The 22903-nt window shown below is 37.6% G+C and overlaps 1 protein-coding gene across 1 annotated transcript in view; it reads right to left on the bottom strand.

Moving 5' to 3' along the window:
• The window catches only part of exoc2 (exocyst complex component 2), a 46741-nt gene extending 24282 nt beyond the window's left edge, over positions 1–22459 (bottom strand). Inside the window, exons 1-6 of the mRNA XM_067512672.1 lie at positions 22391–22459; positions 11575–11732; positions 9445–9621; positions 7613–7739; positions 5752–5865; positions 4554–4678 (exon numbers count right to left, since the gene is read on the bottom strand). Coding sequence (XP_067368773.1) covers positions 4554–4678; positions 5752–5865; positions 7613–7739; positions 9445–9621; positions 11575–11692 — 661 coding nt within the window. The 5' untranslated portion in view covers positions 11693–11732; positions 22391–22459. The remainder of the gene's footprint in view (positions 1–4553; positions 4679–5751; positions 5866–7612; positions 7740–9444; positions 9622–11574; positions 11733–22390) is intronic.
• Positions 22460–22903: the final 444 nt, after the last annotated feature.

Here is a 22903-nt window from a genome sequence, read left to right on the forward strand (position 1 = left end):
TGCATCTGTCACACACTGAAGAGCTGATGACGTCACGGCTAACCTAAACACTAAGCCAGCGTCCGGATAACAGACAGGACTTGAGGAAGAGCTGCAGCTCCCGCTTAACTTCCTGGAACCATTGAGGAAAGAGAAAAAAAAGAATAAGAATAAAAATACAGTGTCCCTGGATTCTAAAGCTGGAGATGTTTTGACTCCTGCCGGGGCTGGGGGCTCAGGGAATAGGCCCTGGGAATCTGGCATTTTTGGAACATGGTAGCCGTTCCGTTTCCTGCATCACTGGGAGACTTCCTTTTCACAAAACAATGAAAAACCTCAAATTTCAACACTTTCGTAGAAAAAACCCTGGACCCCCTTATAGAATGTCAGTCAGTCAATCAGCTGGCGTGGCTCTATCTCAGAAGCTCAATTCGTCACTGAGGCTCCGTTACCAAACAGTCGCCATAGCCAAAACTTTCCATTTCTTTCACCAGTCTGGGGTTGTTCACGTGGAGTGTTTACAGAACCACTTGTATCCTCGCTGCAAAAATCCCTTCAGCAAACAAGTAACATTTTACAAACAAAAAACAATGAAGTAAGCAAAAATGACTGGATGAGACTTGTTGAACTAGATTAAAATGGCCACTACTAAACCCATGAAACTTCATAAATGTCAAATATAGATGCTAAACTATGTTATTTTAAAAAATCCCCATGTTGGTCCTATAACATCACTCCAACTTTCCACCCCCATAACTACAGGGCACCATGACAAAGATAAAAATCGCTTATGCCTAGAAGATTATTTAGTGACATCTATGTGAGTGAATCACACTGGGTCAAAATATCAGGTACAGCAGTATGGCATCACTTTAACCAGAACTAGAGTTCAATTTACACTCTAATAAACAACATTTAGTATTATCCACTCTTAGCATCCTATTTATGACTGACTCTTCTCTCTTCCTTCTTAAATGTGTTAGTCTATGTTCTTGTTTACTTAAAACCTGCACCTACTTTGATATATTTCCTTTAAGCAGTGAACCTTATTTTCCTTTTATATGTCAATGCACCAGTTATAGTTCTTTCTCCCAAAATCTTATACCTCAACTCAACATATCTGCAGATGCAGTTCGTACACCAAAATCCTTAGTCCATTTGCTAAAATTTAATTATTACTATATAAATATTATGTAAATATTATGTAATATTTATGTAAAAGGAACACAATAAATTACTACAGTATAGTGCTAAAATATGACAAGAAAGATATTATTATTATTTACTTATAATAACCTTACAAATGTAGTAATGAAATACAAATCTTCACAGTGAGATGGACAAAAAACAAACTGCTATATTATGTAGATTGGTCAATCTAGTCAATAAGAGTCCTGTTAATAATGTCATCATTGGCTCCTATACTAATTCAGTGGTTACGATTTTAATCGCTAATAGTGCCATTTGAATAAGTGCTTCTGAAGAAAGGAAATTATTAACAATGCTTATCTGGGTCCAGTTTATTTCTTACACCATGCAAATTTTACAAGGCCATGAAACCTAATCATACCTTACTAATCTGTAAAATTCACCGCAAGTTTAATATGCTGCCTGCAGCATATTAAAACTGACATTAGCTAACTAACTTAAACAGCCGTGCAATTAATAAGAGTTAGTTTGCAGATGCATAACTCTAAACACTTTGCTAAAGCACACATTTCATAGTTCATTAAAAAGATACATGGGATGTTGTTTTCATACACTGGAGAGCAATTATCAGTCTATTAGTGGGGACAAAAAAAACTTACAGATATTGAAGTCAGAGTCCTGCTGTTTTCTCTAAAGATATTTTTATTTCAATTCTTTTTGCAGATTTGGCATCTCTCTCGTTTCTACTTTGCCGAAGTACGGTTGCATTAGAAACTCCATACTTCTACTAAAGTCATCAGTAAAGTATCCAAATCTGACATGCTTGCACCACTGAAAATAAACATGAGAGAAGACAAAAACTTCTCGATGGTGACTGAGAAGGCTGGAAGCATTACAGCAACTTCAAATACTGAAATTCTGAACAAGCAGAACACATAGCCACCCTATTCATTTCTTTTTTCCCAGCTAATTTCTTTTAAATACTCATAGTTACATCTCAGGTGAAGTTCATTTGGACCAACTCAGAGCAACAGAGACCTGCCAAACGCTGCTGAGAGACAAAGAAAGGATTCACAGTTACTCAGACAGCTGTGCTAACTAGGCCTGGCAGTGAGCTTTAGCAGAGCTGTCTGAAGCTGGCTGGCTGCTAGCAGCATGCCGACTGGTATGTTGGTTTGGCTGACCACACCTAGCATATACAATATCTTCACTTGAACTATCCATTCTGGGCTACCGCTTCAGTTTTTATGACAGAGAGCCAAGTCTTGGCTGAGAAAGGATGTTTAGTGCTGTAATGAGTCATGATGAGAAGACTGGAGTCAAAAAGTTTAAAAATGAACTTTTAAGTTATGCTGGTGAAGTTGTTGTTGAATATGTGACATAATGAAATGTCACAATGTGGACAGAGAGGACACAGTTTTTAAAAATTACATTTGAAAATAAGCATTAAAACGTGTGTCACAGTCGTAGGTTTACCGTTAATAATGTAGGACATATTTTCATGTTTGCTTGTAGTGTTGTAGAGTCAGTCAGTCTTTAACGGAAAATCGTGACTTGTACTAAAATGCTTTGTCATAAAGAAATGTCTGCTAGCCAGATTTAAAAAGACACATGGACAAGCCAAACAGAGTTTTATAAAAGTATGTTTAAAAGTTTTATTTTCTGGTCTCTTGTGCGAGGTCACACACTCTGTAAATATTAACTCAGCACCTTTGAAGGTTACTTACAAAGTTGTTTTGGTAAAGATGCTGCAAACAAACACTTTATCAAGATTAGGTTTAAGATGTGTTTCAGGCCAAGGCTTCTGTTATATTAACTCACCTCTGTGCTCAGCTTTAGTTTACACCGAGTTTTGGGGGAAATATCTGGCTAGATAAATGCTTCAATATGTTCACAAGTTTTTAACCAACAGAAAGTATATAGTATAGCTTTTAGAACTTTTTCAATAATTCCAGCTGCCTCCTGCTGCAGGGCAGGTAAATTCTTTGCAGGCTCACCATTAAAACATTCCACATAAAGAGTGAGTTTATCTATGATTAACCGGTTTTGTAAAAGAAACTGCTTTAAAGATTTGAATTGAACTGATAATTGTATCCTATGCATCCACGGAGCACAGGGTCACTGGCTCGATTCCCGGACTCGGCTGTATGTCGAATATATGTGTCCCTGGGAAAAACACTGAACCCCCAACAGCCCATTACCATCCTCAGCTGTGCAGTGCCGGTCCAAATTTGGGATTGTTGCGTCAAGAAGGGCATCCGGCATAAAAACTGTGCAAATCAACATGCGGGCAAAAATGATCCCCAGTCGCGACCAAGAACTCACGGGATAAGCCGAAAGGTCAACAACAACTTATGTCTATATTTTTCATGTTTGTTGGTTTTGTTTAGTGATTTATGCATTTTTCAATAAGCATTTGGCAATACATCTAGAATTGTGGAAAGCATGCAAAATCCAGCTATCATGTTTCAGTCGGAAGTCACCTCTTTAAAAGAAAATAGAAAATAACGGAGCAATTTGGAGCAATTTACCTATATACTATATAAAGCATCAGCATGCCCTTGTGGTTCACAGGTCATTCAAGTCCATCCACGGTGCACTGCTTCCTCCACTTCTGGAGACTGTACATTTCCCATTGGGGCAGTGGGCACACAGTAGGCACGCTCAGTTTGAACGTGAGAATGACTATGCATTGTTCCTATTGGTCATACTGGGTCTGTTATCAGCACTATCAGTCCTAATACTCTGGGCTGCATTGTGTTGGGCTGCTTCGTTTATTTAGATTCAGCCACTAACAATGAAAACATTGCTTCTCTCCCAACCGGGGCACAAACATACGGAAAGCAATAATAATAATGATGGAGGCAGAAAAGTGTACGTATAAATAGTAAGGGGAAGTAACTGAGCGGTTATGGTGGGAGCAGAGAGTAAACAGACAAAAGTATGAATGATGAAGCGAACAATTGATTTGAGGTACCTGGCAAAGCGACAGCAGTCAGTCTTTGCTTCTTTGCTACCTTGAAATCGTTTTGGAACCTTAATGTCAGTGTTTCTCTGTGTGTGTGGGGGTGTGTGTGTGTGTGTGTGTGTGTGTGTGTGTGTCCACTTTCAGGTTCTTAGGAGACTGTATGTGACAGGTGAGAGCTGATCTCATTTTGATGAAGGTGAATTAGCAGTGTTGTAGTTGGCTGGTGTAACTGTAGTACAAAATGGAAGGTTTCACACTGCGTCCAAATGAGCCTCTTTAATCAACTGCTGCAAACCGCATGTGGACAAGGGAAAAAAAATTCAAGACTCACACTTCCCAAAAAAATCTAACGCTTTTCTGAGTGGAGATGAAGAGTGATGATTTGGAAGTTTGCTAATTAACTGTAGACAGTGTGGTGCAATTACACAGCACGCAAAAATTTGTTAATCCCTCTCACCTGCTAGAGCGTCCTGGGCCTCAAAGAACGTACTGAGGCCTCCTTTCACATAGGCCAAACTCCCTTCATTCTTCTTAGTAGCCTGCTTTTTAAGATTGCTGGCTGCAATCTTCAACTGTTCAAAACTGTGGGGAAAAACATGCTATTACAATAAAGCTGCAATTTGTTCAGGCATCTGATTAATTGTTCAGACAGTAAATTGTCAGGAAATGCCCAATTCATTCTTCTATAGGCCAAAGAGAGGTGTTCAAATCACAATATGGAAAAACACACAAAGAAGCGAATTTTCATATTTAAAGAGCCAGAAGCAACAAATGTCAATTAATTATTACATTTGTGATTTATCAACATTTCTAAAACTAACTGACTGAAGAGTTATTTCAGTTCTACATTACATTATTATATTGCTAACTTGTTGTCAAATGTCTAACTATACTGCTTATCAATATGCAGCACAACACACAGGGGCATATGTCTGGGCAGAGAAACTTTTTGAACACACACATCTGTTGGCCAAAGTAAGTACGTGTGTCTGTGTGTCAGTGTCCTGAATGAGGTTTCCTCAGCAGGAAGAAACAATCACCCAGCGAGGTCCAAACAGAGGCCCCTGGTCATGCTGGATCTTTGGGGCCCGGGTTACTGGAAGGCTATGCAGGGGGAGAGGAAGCCAGGAGAGTCCAAAATAAAATAGTTGTCTGCCCTGACATGACTGCAACTGGCCCCAGCCCTTTTGGGTACTGCCTCATACACATTCCCGTGAAGAACCAACTAACCAGCATAGTGTGAATCCACCAAAAGAATGTATCTTCAAAATAGAAGTCAAAAAACAAGGCATCACTTTCTTTTTACATTAAGTCATTGCCACCTTCTTTTGCTACATATCACTCCAGCCAGCAAGAAGAGGTACTGTAAATGTACAAGCCCGGTTTCAAGCCCTGTTTCCAGCAACAGTTCTAGGACGTGCCAGGATCCCTTTAATGTTAGAGTGCCTAGCCAATAGAATAAGCAACTTGGCTAGCAATTTTACACTCCACCCTCACCCTCTGTCTCCCATATCTTTTGTCTAGTTCCTTCATCTGAGGACAACATTATGCTTGGTGGGTCTGTAAATTGAAATATTTTCACTGGGATTTCCATCCTTTTTTAATGTTTTGCTTTGTACCTCCAACCCCTTTCCAGCGATAACAAAAGGGCCTACCTGGAGCCTGCATGGTTTTCTATGATGTACCAAGTGGCTGAGAAGTTCTCACTGGTGAAGTCTCCACTCATCCCTGGAAATATAAGTTCGAGGTCTTTCTGGGGGATTTTGCCTCTGGGCAAGGAAAGATGAACAGAGAAAAACTCATTTGTATGAAAAGATGTACTGTAACAGTAGAGAGGGAGAAAAAATAAGGATCACCCTGTCATAACTCTGAAACAAAAAACAAAACAAAGCAAAAAGAATAATATATACATATACGACATGTATTGTTAAAAAAATGTAAGTAGTTAGCTAAAGACCTGTGTACAAGGTAAGAGACATTTTTAGCGTGACGTTGGCTTGAGGTTTTCCAGCAGGGGGCAGTGTGCAGCCAAGAAGTATGCAGGCTAGGAGAGCTTGGCGTGGGAAGTGCAGTGTGTGACGCCTGGGTGTCCCTGGAGGACCCAGTACTCATTAGGAATGCTTGATCTCTACTAATAACCCGTGGCCTACACAAACCAAAGCAACCCTTCCCCCCATCTTAACCAACCCACCCCCTCTTCTGTAGCATACACACAAAAGCCAACAGACAGACAGTAGAGATCAGAATAGCCATACAAATGTATACAGTTGATACATATATCAAAAAGAATACTTGAAAAAAATGATTTGGCAATATTATTTGGTTGCAAGGAAACATCTATAGTCCTGTGCAACCAGCCAGCAATCAATAACATAAACCCAGAAGAAGCAATAGAGTAGCCTGTGCTTGTTCAAAGGTCTGTATTGTGTATATTTGTATGCTCCACATATTCACAAATAAAAATTTTAAAATATTATAAAATTAGCAAACATAAAATAAGTAACACAATAACTGTGCATAAAGTTCAAATTGTATTCAATATCAAACTACCCAAAGCTACAATTTCATTACTGACCTTTGGCAAATGGTATGTAATTGTATACGGCAGTTTTTTCAGGATTACTTTGCACTTAAATCCTCTCTTATCTTACAATATAAAAATGTATTCTGAAAGCAGTGAGCTGTAATGTTTTCTCCTAGATGTAAACTTTTTGTTTCTTTGTACCTCACTTGTAAGTCGCTTTGGATAAAAGTATTTGCCTAATGTCCAAATGTAAATTGTAATGTTACTTATTAGCAAGCTAATATCTATACTAGTAGTAGTTCAATCAGTTTCTCGTTTTTAACTATCAATAACAAGTGTGTGAATAAGTGACATCACAACACAAAGATTTACAGAATCACTCTAATAGAACAGACAACAGAGTGATGCTTTTTAACAAACAAAACACGCTTTTGTGTACGTTCGTACACTTCTGTCAATGGGAATTGTGTAGACTATGTATAATGAATGATTAATGAAACCCTAGGAGGGGAGTGAATAGTATAACCTTTTTATGGGGGTCTTCACTCTAGCCACGAGCGGTCACTTGCCCTGGCCCCTCTTAACCAAACAAACACTGAGCCAGAAATGCCAGAACCTGACAACACAAACTATACATTACAAACTCTGCACTCGCTTCCAGGAGCGTGGGAGGCAGCACCACTCTGCCTGCTATGGAGCAGTACATGTACATTTGTGTGGGTCGCTGCTTTACTTCTTCCCAAATCCCTTTCTATCGACATCATGCCTGTTCTGTACACAGTTATTTTGTTTCCACTCCTTGTGTACAGCGGTTAGAGGCTGTTCAGCCATTGCTGTGTTGGCATAATATTTCAAACGCCTGCATATGAGGAGAGTTTGTTTCTGTTTAGGGATGTAAACTATGAGTCACTGACTGGAGTGCTTGTGTTTATGGTGGTGTGATTGTGTTGAGCGATTTGAGCGTGTGTATTCTTATGTTCTGTGTTCCATACTTGTCTGTGTCGATGCCCAGTGGATTGCTGGGTCGCAGGGAGAGTGGGGAGATGCCTTTGTTGCGGTCAGTCCTCATGTCGTAATAGTTCATCTCGTCCACCCACACAGCAGACTGGTCCAGTATACCTGCAGCACAGGGCAGGACAGGCGAGACACAAATCACTGAGCTCGACAACACGTTCCAGATGTGTGCCCACACACACACACTTCTATCACAAACCTGCAAACATGCACATCAAATAAACCCAACATCATAAGAGAAACACTTGGCTCGGCACTTCTTAAATTTAGTACTTCCTTAATGATATACTTCCTGAACCTTACTTTACATATCTTACCTGTTTTACTTTTGAATTACATACACTACTCTAAACATTCAGCGTTAATTGCATGTGAGTGTCCAAGAAAGCTCAAATCATTACTTTTAAATGGATGAAATACAAGCTAATTTGGATTTTCTGTTTGGTAAAATTATTACAAAAGAAAAACAAAAGCAATACAGATAAATACGTTGACCAATCTGACTATATGTGCGCAGCATAAAAAAAACAAACATTGTTTTTATTTATGTTTTATCAATTACAGGAGGTATTATTAAACTGTTTTTCTGTTTAATGCTTATCAGTTCCATTTTCTAGTTCTGAACTAAGAATACTGAATTAAAATTTTTAAACTGTGTTTTTATTTATCAATGTAAAATTAAGGTTTTGTACTCTATTTTTTAATGTAAATATAACGTCTGATAGAAAAAAGAAAATTTGAAAATTAGAGCTGATTTATTTCTATTCATTCTTTTAACTCTTGGGAGGCCACGATCTAAGCATCTGACTCAATCTGTTTCTGACTGGTCAGTAGAGCAGCTCAGCTCACTTCCCAACACAGCTGCTTTTAAGATTTACATCCTTCCTTCAGAGTGTGTAGCCGCTTTCAGAGACCTGTTCATGGACACCCCAAATTGAGTTTAAGGGTGTTTTTCCCTAAATACATAGGCTGGGCTCATAAGCATACAGAGAGGTGGACCATCGTATAACACTACTGTATAGTAGTGTATATAGTGTATCACATTTCATGCATTTGCGCACTGACACTGGCTAGCTTGTGTTTTGGCATAGGGAAGACATGGCTGCAGTGAACACAGTTAGGTAATAACATTACGTAATCAATAGTTAAAATAGAAACAACCACCAGCCTAAATTCTAGAAATGGGCCAAATCTTTTGACTTTGATTAGGATCCATTCAAGATGGACGCATATTGTATAAGTCCCAGCAGCTAATGTGTGATCTTTGCTTTTTGCATACTTTCTTTTCTCTCTCTGCATGTCTCCCATGTTGGTACCTACTCATCTGTAGGTTTTGGTGCCTGGCTGAGATCTCCCCAGCAGATCATTGTACCTTAAATTTTTATCTATCTATTATTTCTATCAACTAATTGTAAATTTGCAATATGATTGCGCTCATTGTTGACAGCCTGTTGGTTGTGTAGTTTACTTATGCAAATCCGGCATCTATGCTGTATATAACATTTTTTGGACAGTGCTTTTCTCAATTTTCTCGTGTTAAACTTTTTTTTTTAAACTCAAAGTGGTGCGGCAGAGTTTTTAACGAACTTAGGTTTGCCTATGAACAAAACCCATGGTTTCATTAAATTAAGTTCCGAGACTGTATGCTTTTCTTTGTTTTACATGATTGTCAAGTGTAATATCTATTAGGTTTGAGTTGTTGCTTAAACAAATCTATTTCAAGAAGTCACTGTTGGATCTGGGACACTGCAATAGGCACACTTCACTATTTACCATTGTCACACCAGTTTTATTGTCATCTGAGCCTTACCGATCCTCTCTGGTCTTAGAAGTTTGAAGGAGACTGTGGAGGTGCCAAGACCACCAGACTTTGTGGTGACAATGATCTCGCCCTTTTCATCTTTGGCAGGACCCACGCGGCATACTATTTTGCTCGCTGACATCCATTCTGCTGTCAGCAGGCAGTTATGGCCGCAGATCGACAGGCCTTAGGCAGAAAAGAGGGGTAGAGGGTGAAACAGGTTAGAGATATAGACACACTGTGACAGCATAAATAAACAAAGTGTAGAACAGACACACATGGACACATCTCTAACGAGCGAGTAACACTCAGACTGAATTGCCGCTTTTCAGCAAGTTTAGTAAAACTGTCACCAGGGTTCAAAGTTCAAGTTGGGGTCATGAAGGGTGTGGGTGGCCATGACCTTCCTTCCTATCACTCAGCTCCTTTAAACTAACTTGTGTCACTACAGTTCTAAGTGCCTCATTAGTGGCACAGTGTGAACTCTGGCTCTACATTTTTCATCCTCTTTTTAAACCTTCTTGAAAAGTATTCGAATACTGAAAGGCAGATGCAAGGATTATTGTGACATTTCCAGCTGAGGGAATTCAGAAAGCTTCATGTGTGTACAACCAAACAACTTTAAAGGCTGCTAGAGCTGATCAACAAATAGCCCATTAAACCGTGAATAATATGCCAATTAGAGCCCCATTTCCTGCAGCTGTTTGCATCTCTACAGGCCACTTTGTATTAATACATAAGCACTAACATTTGTGCATATCTAATCGTCTAATTCTAGGCCCCAGGGACATTCATGGTCAGGAATAGACCGGTATCACTGGCCAGAGCATGGCTTCCAAATTGAGGGGCAGTTGCAAGTCCTTTGGACAGGCTTCATACACCACCACTTTCTCCACCTCCATTGAAAAAAAAGAGTAGATGAAGAACTTGTGAACATAAAGAATCAGCATAGAAAAACTGCCATGCTCATACCCATTATAAATGTGTGGCTATTGAAAATCTGACAACAATTTTATTTTTACACCAATGCATGCTGAGGTTCCCAAATTAGGCATACAGTAATGTAAATATTTATAACAGAAAATTGTGTTTTTAGTGTGTTGCAGAGATTGCTGACAAACGGACTATCAACAGAAGTTAACTTAATTCACAAAACAGTAAAATAACTTAGTGTTTGGTAGGTCTGTTATTTTTTTTGGTTAATTTTTTTTTTAGATCAATGTGCTTTTGCTACAGAATTGCTTATACCCCAAGGATGTGGGGTTATCATTTTAGTGTGTTCACATAAATTAAAAGAAAGGCTAAAAGTAACTCAAAAGAACATATCTAAATTAAACTGCAAAATTAAACAGTAAAAACATGAATTAATTGCTTTGTGTCAATATAATTTTGTTCATTTACACTTAAAGTTGTTACGATGCAAAACATATAGATATTTTAAAACAGTATAGATAAAAAAGCCTGAATTAAGATAAAAATGTTTCTAATAGTAAAACCTAAGCAGTGATGAAGTTCTTATTCCAAAGATGGAGAAAAAAGAAACTCCTGGCATCCTGTCCACTTACGTATCTTATATACAAAAACAAACTGTTGAGCACCGTGTTTAAAAAAGGGGCTGCAGTGGTTTGTTGATGGAAAGGTTAATAAAATCATGTTAATATGGTTTAGGTGACAAATACTCTACATGTCAAAACAAACAAACAAACAAATAAATATGTTTAATATATATTTCTAATTTACTAAATATCAGTATCCTTATTACAGTAGTTAACAGAGGTGACTCCGACATTTAAATGTGAAGGCAAAATCAATTAATATATACGTTTAAACAATCAAACGTTAATTACATGTTGTGCTGACATCTTGTATATTTTTATATGTGCATGATTATCAAATGAAATATTTACATATCTTGATTCATTTATGTACTTACTGTATTTAATATTTCATTAACAAAGAACAAGGGGAAGCCTGTGAAACGCTTCCAGAATAAACTTAGATACCCCTATTCTCCATGAAATAAAGAGTTTTTTTTTTTAATATTTTTAGTTAAATATTTTTTTAAACAAACATAAAAATGGCAAAATGTTACGGAGAGAGGTGCCTGTGTGGATAGTTGTGTGGTTACGAAACTATTACCGATGAGGTCAGCTGGGCCTGTACCCAGGTTTTCTCCACGGATGGTAACTTTGGTCCAAGCCGCACCCTCCTTGGGCGAGATGCCCGTGACTAACGGGGGCTGTCGGGCACGAGACATGGTGGCCTGAGGTAGACAGGAACACTGGATCAATCCGCGCCTGGACAATGAGAGAAAAGCAAAACAAATAAAACAAGCACATAGAGATGTACATAAAGGGGACTCACTCTGTGACTAACACAAAATGTAAGTTCAGTTAACATAAAAGAGGACTTCTAAAAATGAACAAGTCACAGCTAGAATGAACAGATTACATTTTTACTGTGTGTGTGTGTGTGTCTGTATAAACAGCCTATATAAATTTGTGGATTATAAATTGTGGAGTCTGACAATTTTTTGCTTCCTTGTCTTTCTTTTTCTTTACTTTATACCTTTAATTATGAAGCAAATTAAAGAACTCTAATAATATGTAATGCACATGGGTCATTATTTTAAATCTTTAGAGAAAATAAAACTTATTGTTAAGTTAAAAAACGAACATACATTTGTTCTGGTAGCTTACAAAGATATAGCTAATTACTGCAGTATAAATTAGGGTTAATTTACTAACATTTACTGCTTTCAGGTCTTTTAGATATTAAAAAAAATCTATGTTAATATTAACATGATACCATTAAACACCTAACTCTATTTAAATGAAATCTTTTATATATATGTATATGTGTGTGTGTGTGTGTGTGTGTGTGTGTGTGTGTGTGTGTGTGTGTGTGTGTGTGTTTTTAATGCTAGCCACCAGTGGCCAGATGTGAAAATGACTGGGGACAGCAAAAAATGAGCAACATTTGGCTGTTAATTTCCCACCCAGTAGGTCTTCAAACAATGTATGCATTGCAGCAGTTATCTCTCAGATATTAGGAAAAATAGAAAAGGGAGCCAAGAATGAGGGAGCAGACATAGAGCAGGGAGGAAAGGAAGAATGTAAACCTCACAGCAAAGGATAAATAAACCTGGCCTCCCCAATCATTCCACATAAACCCACACAATACAGTACAGATTATGGTACCCGAGAAGGAGCACCCATACAAATCAGTTCATGTTGGGGCTGTGCAAAAGGAAAAGACAGAAAGATTCCAAGTGAAAAACCTGCAAGTATGTATTTCAGCAGCACAGATGTTTGCTAATAAATTACAGACAAGTTTCAAAAAGCTGACCAATCTATACAGCGTGAGTGAGGCTTCCGCCCTTTTGCGCCACAGCCAAAACACATTCTGCACAAACAATGCCGGAGTTCACACAGTCTGTTCCTGCAACACGTTCACGGTGGTAACCCTTCACACAATAATATGGTCACTAATTAGGTGTATGCGCACAACTGAGGTGCAGAGCCAACAGGGATTCTAATATCAAAGGAAATCAAAACTGACAGAACAGAACATTGTTAGAGAGACTTTCCTGTAACAAGACTTTCAAGCTCTACAGCAGCCAATGCATTTATACACCGCTGGAATGCATGTTTATGACTGCATTTTAAGATTCTTTTCATCATCAAGCAATGTGAGGAAATTTGAATTTTTTATTAATTAACAAATTGTTTAGTTTACAAAATGTTACATGTTCAAACATGTCAATCAAAAAATCCTAAAGGTAATCGTCAGATTGATAGTTTGGGTCAAACAACAGGAGAAAATCAGTATATAAATTTGGTTAACAATGATCTAAAATGTCAGAAAATTATGAAAATCCTTACATTTGAAAAAAGGTGGAGTCTATTCTTACTTATTACTTGAATAATGAATCTAATGTTTTGTGTTCAGGGAATCAGGACCCAATAGGGATACCTTAAAAAAGGATGTTAAATATACTGGAAACTGAATTCTTATAAAGCTAAATTAAATTTAATTGAGCTTGATTTAAAAATTATTCCATTAAACTAATTTAAGTCAACATTTTAAATCAATTAAAACAAAATTCCCTAATTGACACATCTTGCATTACCCCCTGAACTTGAACCCTAAACCATCACTTTCAAGACACAGCTGAAATAATTAGTTGGCAGGAAGCTAATTTAATTCATTAATCATTTATGTCCCCTTTTAACTATATATTAGAAATATTACCTACTTTCAGGTTTCCAAAGTTTTCGGGTTTTGATGCAAGCAAAATCAGACAAAAATATTGTATTATTTTCTGTCATTTTATATACTAAAAATATTCAATTCAACTCATTATAAAGAAAGCAATCATAAGATTAATCAATCATAAAACCTAAAGAAGCCTGATGCAAGCTGGCATTAAGCACCATTGTATATAAAGTAAAAACCATCTAATTAAAGATGGTGATATGAAACAATTATTACCGTCATCATGGTTTTATCTATTTATTTATTTATTTTTCATTTGTTTAACTAGGTGAGTAAATTGAGAATCAATTCTTATTGACAATAGCGGCCTGGTTAAGAGGCACCAAAAACAAAAGACCTACAAATAAAAACATTTAAACAAATCAAACAATTTCAAACATTCATAATGACAGTATTTATATGCAGTGCCCTACATTAAAAAGGGGATAGTTAAAAACAAGTGTAACGATCTTGGAGTATTGTTTATATATTCTTAAATGAGAAGAGCGGAATAAAAGAGCTGAGCTTTAGTTTTAAAACTCTTAGGTCACACAATGCATTTTATTTTAAATTTCATTAATTACAAAGATACAAAAGCTTCTTGGATTAATCAGTCAGTACATTTTTAATGAGTAATTGACAAATCATCTGAGAGATTAATCATTTGAATACTAATCACATGAAAACTTCCTCAACCCAGATTAAGTACCACCAGGATATTATTTATCAACTATAAATATTTGGCCCATTAATACTTAGAGGTCAGACCTAAGCAGCAGTGGGAAACCAGCACATTTCTTGACCTACAAACCATCACAAGTAGGACCCTTTCTGAGAAACTTTTCTACCACAGCCTACTGCCTCCATTGCCTTGACTTCCTCAAGTTAATGAGTAAACTCCAACGGGATTTACCTCATGTTGTTGCTGCTGCCCCGTGCTTGTCAGAGGAAATGGAGGGGCTATGGATCTAACATGAAGAAGATAAGAGGTTAACAGGCCTAAAACAAGAGCTTGGTATACCCTTCATCAATCCCACATGTTTAGAGTGGGAGTGGTGACTGGCAGAAGACTGGGATCTTTATTTTTTCGCAATTCTGATTCTGCTTTCAGGAGTGTTTCTATCTTACCTCCCCCAACATCCCATCTTGGAAATGCACGTGCACAAACATACAGCTAACCTGCCCTCTTACACGCACACACACACACCCAGGGCAGAATGACAGCTCAGCTAGGTTGCGTGCGAGCGGCCCGAGCTGGTGTTGTGTGGTCTTTGTGTGTGCGAGTATGTGGAAGGATCCGCGAAGAGGTCTGGGCAGTGTGTGTATGTATGAGCGTGTATGTGTGTGAATGTGTGTGTGTTTGTGTGTGTGTGTGTGGTCTGGGTGTGTGGTCTCTGGCGCGGGCCTGGGGAGAGCCTGCTGACGGCTGGGATGAGAAAAGAGCCGCTGTGTTTACTTTACTCCGGGGGCTGTGCATGGACACGGGAACACTGCCCAGACTCCTCTCTATAACACTAGTGTGCACGCACACATGTGCACAAACACACACTTGCACACAGAAACTAAGGGTAATCTTGCACAAGTCTCGTGGCATGCACCATCACAAATACCCTGCAAACTAGGTAATAGAAACTATAACTTTATACAGGCTGGGGACTAACTGTGAACAAATTTTTCCTTAAAGGAATATGAAGTAGAAAACAAAAGAAGAGGTTTCTAAGCAGTTCAAGTGGAAACCTATGAGGAAGACAGCATTTTCCACAGGAGGGATAAAGGTGTTAACCTCTAGGGGGCATCAGAGGATCCCTATTAGATTATACCCCACTTTCTTCCAATATGTGTCTAGTCATGTCTTACTATGCAGGCCACATTTAATCAAGGTCAACAAAGAATCTGATTTGCCGATTTGCCTCTTTCCCTCTCTCTAAGATGTCTTCCAACAATGATGATATTAGCCACCAGCCCCAACCTCTCTCTGGTAACAAGGCTAAAAAGGCGGGTTTGTTTTCCTTGGAAGCTGACTAACAAACAGCAGGGTTGGCTCTAATCTGTGTGGTAGCTGTGGAAGTCAGAGGCTTGGAATCCTATTCCAGCCCTGCTAACAAGTGGCAACCCTTCTTTGGCGCTGTGCTGGAGTACCCAAGCTTCTCATTAAAGGTCTAAACAAATCTTTTATGTCACATGATACCATTTTATTTTGATAACTATAACCTAAAAATGCTATGCTGAGGGGTCTGGGCTAGATGGCAGCAATGGGTTTGTCTTTTATAAAAGTTAAAAAAATAGAATAGGTCTTCAGGACTATAGGATATTTTACTGTCAGTTCAGGAGATGGAAGTAGTAATTTCCCTTGTATTAATCTAAATGTATCTTTGGATAATATAAATAATAAAAATTATTTTACACAACATTTCTGTTACTTTCCAAAACATTATTATGATTATTATTCATACTGCTGCTCTTTTCCACATGGCAGCTCAATAATTTAATAACTAACATCACAAAAATCATCACACCATTACTGGTCATTGTGCTTTCTCACCTATGGGACTATTTGGGTCAAACGCATTTAGGAGCAGGGATTAATAATCCTCAATTATGTTTGGACTAGGTTTGTCTGTGCTAAGGTCACCCTCACACTGGGACACTATTTTTCTGAAAATTCAGTTATAAAAGTCATTTTTGAAGAGTTTATGGCCACGGCTGGATTAAAAGGAGGGTTTAGAAATACAGTGACAGCACATAAGCAGTACATAAACTGTTGAAGTAGTAAGTAGTTCTTAGTAAAAATATCTAACAACCATTTATAACATTTAAAACATAAAAATGCAAAACATCTGCATTCTCCAAATTTATAATTGTATGTTCAGAAATTTAAAGTTTTAGACTGTTGGTTAGACAAATTAAGACTGAGATTAGGAATGAGATCACTTGGGGCTTTCACAAAGTGTGACGACTATGACATTTAATTGTAATAATTAATTTTAATAAAATAATTGTAATATAACTTTACCAGCTGTGCCGTTTTTGATATGAGGTAACTGTGGAACTTTTTCATTAATAACCATAACGTTTCTTTGCCACAACTTTCACCTTTGAGAGTCTGTTTATTTGTACTTGTAAATAAATTATACAGCATGTACTTTAATTTGAGCAAAAATTAAAAAAACCTTTTGCTTGGAGTATTTTTAAGGTAAAAACTTACACAGTCACCTAAATTGAGTTTGTACTGCTACAATCTCTCACTCAAGCCATTGGTTGCAATAACCATAACGTTTCTTTGCCACAACTTTCACCTTTGAGAGTCTGTTTATTTGTACTTGTAAATAAATTATACAGCATGTACTTTAATTTGAGCAAAAATTAAAAAAACCTTTTGCTTGGAGTATTTTTAAGGTAAAACCTTACACAGTCACCTAAATTGAGTTTGTACTGCTACAATCTCTCACTCAAGCCATTGGTTGCAATAACTCTGGTTCAACTGAGAGGGTAATTCCTGTCCCTCTTGTTCTCTACTAATAACAAAAAAAAAACAAAAAATAAAAATAAAAAAAAAACTATACTAAACTATAAAAAAAAAAGAAAAAAAGTTTTTACCAAAACCAACTGTTGGGATTTAAATGTGAGAGTCAATGTCACACAACAACCCCTCCGAATTTTGACCTTTGGCTAACTTTTATCGGACAACATAAACAAGACAATCGTCAGAATAATTATAACATAACAATCATTACAGATATGGGAATCCATCCACAGTACCTTATCCACCACACACACACACAAACTATCTAGTGAAGGAGGCCTTCATACCTTAGATCAGTTGCTGTTCTGAGCTCAAACGTAACTCACATATGTCAATGATTGGCAAGGGTGTGTGCATATGTGTGTGAGTGTGATGGGTTTAGGGGGCACAAAGGGACCCATTTAGACAGCTCATCACCCCCGACCCCCTTCATTACCCATCAGAGCCATCAACTCACTACACCAGCGGCTCAGAAATGGCTGTCCTCCTCACACTAATACCATTTCACTCCATACTCCCCAACATTACACAAACACCAGACTCCATCAAAGATCCCCCCCAAATTCTCTGAATGCACAGAGTGGCCAAACATCGCTGTGCCTGAGATGACTGCTCTGATCACACGGCTGGGTGGAGTTTTGAACAATCGTCCTCAGTATTCGTTCACACCAGGGCAACCACATGCCTCCAAAATATATTAGGGCAATGAAGCTAGTAGCCAAAAATTAACCATAAAATATATCAATTGTCATGTGTCATATAAACTGATTATATGTTCATATGATGCGCTGTGCAGGTTCTGTTTGAAATCAGATGCTGCGACCACTGTCCAGTCATGAAGTGCTTTTAAAATGAGTCAGCATGCAGCAGATCCCAGCAGCCATGGAGACTCTTTCATGACAGAGAAATGGCAAAGAATGATCAGATGTGTGCCTCTGGCTCACAATCCTGCCATCATGATGTCTGCCCGCAGGGTTTGTTATCTTTAGGGCTGCCTGTTTGTTTGTTTGTCAGTCTCAAGTGTTTTTCAGACTTAGGCCTAACGAAGTGAAGTTCCCAATTTCCCATCTAAAAATCCTAAAACAATAAACTGAAATAGAAACTATGGGTCCGCAAATGCAGGAAGATGTTTTCAGAGGATAAAGAGGCTGGAGACAGGCGGCTTTGCCCAGTGACATGGCGAAATGGAGAGATTTGAACCTTTATGAGTGAGGCTATTTTACTGCTGTCCCAGCTGCTTTACATAAAAAGTACATCAGCAGCGTGAGAACCAGCCACAGTCACATACTGTTATGAATTATAACAAGACCACTGCTTACAGTACAAATCAGCACTTTCATTTATTGCAATTAAAGATTACAATATTGATTACTCACAAAATGCCCTTCACACGTTCCAAGACTCCATTTAGACATAGCATGTTTTGTTTAAGTAACAATCCAAAAAGATGTTTAATTTATAATGATTAAACAGAGAAAAAAATAATAATGTTCACCTTTGAAAGGCTGTAACAAAAAAATATTGTATTCGATTTTTCCTTGGTCAGTAAAAAATAAATTATGAACTAAATTGGTGCCGAGTACTGTACAAATTATATAATCAACTAGGACTTCAGCTATTGTTTTGATTAGTGATTAATCTACAGATATTTCTGATCTTCGTTTTAATCTACAAAATGTCAGAAAATAATAATTAAACAAGAACTTTCATACTTCTCAAAGCCAAAATACAGTTAATACAAAAGTGTTGAAGATCGCTCAACTACAATTGCACTGCCAATTATGTGCCTAATAAGTCATTTTATTAAAAAAAAAATAAAATAAAATAAAATCAGTCCATCCTCACACAGAGAAATTCAATGAGGAAAAAGAGGAAACAATTAAAATTCACTTATTATCAAAATAGTTGCAAATGAATTGCAGCTATTAAATTTGTTCTTTTCAATAAGTGTTAAAATGCACTAAATAAACTGACTCCTATCATTCTAAGCCTGTCTTCTTCGATTTGTCTTGCTATCTGTTTTCCCAGCCCAAAGCTCCTCTGTCTGTCCAGGTCTGACTGGGTCATAGAAACCATACTGTGAAAACCAGTGGCCCAGCAAGCCTGTCAGCAGGATGGAGGCTACCAGGTGGGGTTGACTGCAGAGAGCAGACAGGGGTAAGAGAAAAATGCTGCTTCACAAACAATGCGTGGCCTGACTCCAGTCGCTCGATTCACCCCGAGGTCTACGGAGTAGCAATGCTGAGGAAAAGCCTCAAAAACACAACCCACCACATTCCACCAAAACAAACAAGCAGGGCCACCCAAATTTTTCAATTAGAGCATTGGAAGGGGGGCAGGAAATGGATCAACATAGCCTTGCCCCTGTCATCCCCCAGCTCAGTAGTGCTTACTGTGTGGAAGAGAAAGAGAACTGATACACATAGGTCTGTAAGCTTAGTGGACTTGCTATCTTAGATGTCAACACAAGTGATGGATGAGCTCAATGACAACATATTCCTGTGACATAGCACATGCCTGTGGACAACTTGTCAATAAATTTATCTCATTCACTCTTTCATACAATCAATCAGATGAACAAACACACATGGTATTTGATAAAGACACACAGGAGTAGGGATTATAAATGCTTAGCCTGGAAACACTGGAGGTGAGGAAAGTGTTTATATCACAACCAGAGGGTCTTTAGGTTTATTAAATATGTCTTATAGAACTACTAGAAAATAAGAATGTGCAATGACAGCTGGAACTGTGCTTTCTAGATTTCAGAGTAGTACAGGCTTGTTATGACCTTATTAATACAAACACAAAATTAAAGCCCACTTCAGGGCTTCTCATATTTGCAGCTTGTTTGTCAAATATGACAGCAAACTTTGAGTTTTAGAGTTTGTTGCTCAAATAAAACAAGCAATTTGAATAGAGCTCCTGGAGTTTTAGGTAATTTGACAAGTCCTTTTCTCTATTTTAAAACAATTTATATAGCCTGTAATAATTATATCAATAGTTAACATAATTTGCGTATTGTGTTTTGAAAAACAATCTCTTAAACAGTAAGTCCTACATATGCAATATTGAGCTCAATCCACTTCTATGGCTGCTTAAAATACAAGCTTAATTGTTACATATAGTTATGCCTCTTAAAATGACCTACGACAGATAAGCATGTGTTTGTGGGGGAAAGGGAGAGGTGACACTTTCACATAGCCTAAATAAGCAGACTTAAAATATTTTACAGTAAAAATAACAAAATCAATTCTGAAGAATAGGACTGAAGCCAAAAAGGAGGGGACGGCATTGATAAACAAATATCTTGGTTCAGTACGGATAATCAACCATCCGTGTATGGCAAAGACATGGCAGTGAGAAAACACTGAAAACAGTTTTACTTGTAATGAAGCTGCTCAATGGAAAATTCAGACTATTGGATATTACTCTATATATAAACCAGAAATGTGTCATATGCAAAGAGTAATATTAACAACATTTGATTTAAAAATCTCACTTTAACTATACTGATGTTTATTTTCATCAAGTATTTTCCAATCAATGCAAGGCTGCCTTTCTGAGCCACGTGAGTCCATTTCTTTCTTTTCTATTTGTTCCCATCTGTACACATTAAAGGTTATCCAAGTACTAATAAGTTGTTAATTTCAGCACATTTTCTTTAATAGGCTGCCTATTAACCAAGCATTAATTCTGTGTTAAAAGTGGTTGCTTAATCTGTTTTTGTGCTGTATTTATAAAAGTTGAGCGAAAAATCATCCCACAAGAAAATTAATAAGTAATACTGATACTCCAGGTTCTTTCATGCAAACAGCCCTTGAAGTTATCACACAAGACTATTTCACACCTTTCACCTAAAGTGAAGGATGTATTCAGGGTGATATGTAGGGATGAAGGAGGTGTTTGTTCTGTAGATCTTGGATTTGGAGGGAATACCATACTTTAATAGGCAAAATATTTTTTAACAGGTGGATTACTATGCAGCATAACTAGGACATAGTTTTGGAGAGTTTGCTGGTAAATAGTTAAAAGTGCTCGGTTAACCTGTACTAGCTCCTACTTAAGATGCTATAGGTTTAGAGTGTTGGGGGACTCCCGCAAGTGCAATGAGCTCCTCTCCTCTTTCTCTCTATACATTTATTTGTCACCACTGCATGCTATTAATTTTGTGTCTTCTCTCTCCTGTAGTTGTGCTTCTCCCCCTCTGTCTCCCTCTCTCTGTCCCTTCTTGCAGGTGTCCTTGGCTTTGGAGCTGTGTGTTTCCAGTGTGCAGCTACTCATCCTACCAACCTGTATAATGTTTTGTTGTTGCTGTTTTCTTTTCCTACTTCACTTTCCACTCACCACAACCAGTCAAGGCAGATGGCCGCCCACCCTGAGCTTGGTTCTGCTGTAGGTTTCTTCCGTTAAAGGGAGTTTTTCCTATCCACTGTTGCCTAAGAGTTGCTCAAGGGGGATTTGTTGGGTTGCCTCTACATACTTGTGTAGTCTGGACTTTATTATGTAAAGTGCCTTGCGATGACTGCTATATAAATAAAGTTGAATTGAACTGAAATGAATTAAATTGAATTAAATTACATGCAAATTAAAAAATGGTCGATTAGCTACCTGAGGACAAGCAATATATACACAAAATTAGAAAAAGATAGAGAGAAGCACAAAGCATTTGAGAAATAAAACTGCAGCTTATAAGGACAACAAGGTTAACCTTACAGTTAAGGCGCATAATTAACCAAAATTCATTATATTACCAAATTAAAACATGTCATGCTACAGAAAACTGCAACAAAGTAGTGGACGGATATTTCAATAGTTTGGTGAGGCTAATCGTATTGCAGCTACTAAATGCAAATAACAACAGTCGCCGCATCTGTCAGCAGTTTATATTAATGCTGTCAATAACAAACGTTGCAGACGCTCGTCGCCACATACCAACCGTTTAGCAATTTAAAGAAATAATTTCTACTTTGTTGACAAATTTGATAGCTAACGTTAGCTAAACTGACAAGCTAGCAAGCCAATTTGCTGTATCGGAAGAGTTAAAAGACGCTTCCATTTGCATTCGCAGTGACCTTACAGCTCGCTTACATCCATGGCTCTCATTTCCCAACTACGTTGATTCTACTTAGGTATTTTAGGAGAACATTAATTTAAAAAGGAACGGTAACTTACAGTTTACAGCAGCTGAATTGCAACGCCCGCTTCCTTCAGCCCACTGACTACTTCCGGTTTCCGTTTTTTAGTACAACTTTCAAAGTAAAGTAAACGAAAGAGTTCACAGTCGGCAATGTATTCATTAATTCATGTCGGAGTGATTTAAGAAACTGTAAATGTATTTGTCGCAGACATTTTTACTAACTAATTACACGCCTAATTATTATGTCTTACAACTGTTTCTCAATCATAGGCTGTGCATCTAGTTTACGGATTTATCACTATGCGGTTTGATTTACACGTCCTAGTTAATAATGCTTTGATGGATCTGTATGATTTGAAAGGAAGTTCTTAAAGCAAAAAACAAGCTGGGACATAAGATAGAAAAAGTTATTGGTTAAATAGTGACATGCAGAAAATTAAATATCAGTGCTACCTGTGTCATGTTATTGTTATTGTTATTTATTACCAAAACATACAATCAGCGTACAAAATATAATGTATTGCTATAAATTATACTACCCAGCAGCG

Source organism: Channa argus, chromosome 8 (genome assembly GCF_033026475.1).
Source record: "Channa argus isolate prfri chromosome 8, Channa argus male v1.0, whole genome shotgun sequence".
In the NCBI taxonomy this organism is placed as follows: Eukaryota; Metazoa; Chordata; class Actinopteri; order Anabantiformes; family Channidae; genus Channa; species Channa argus.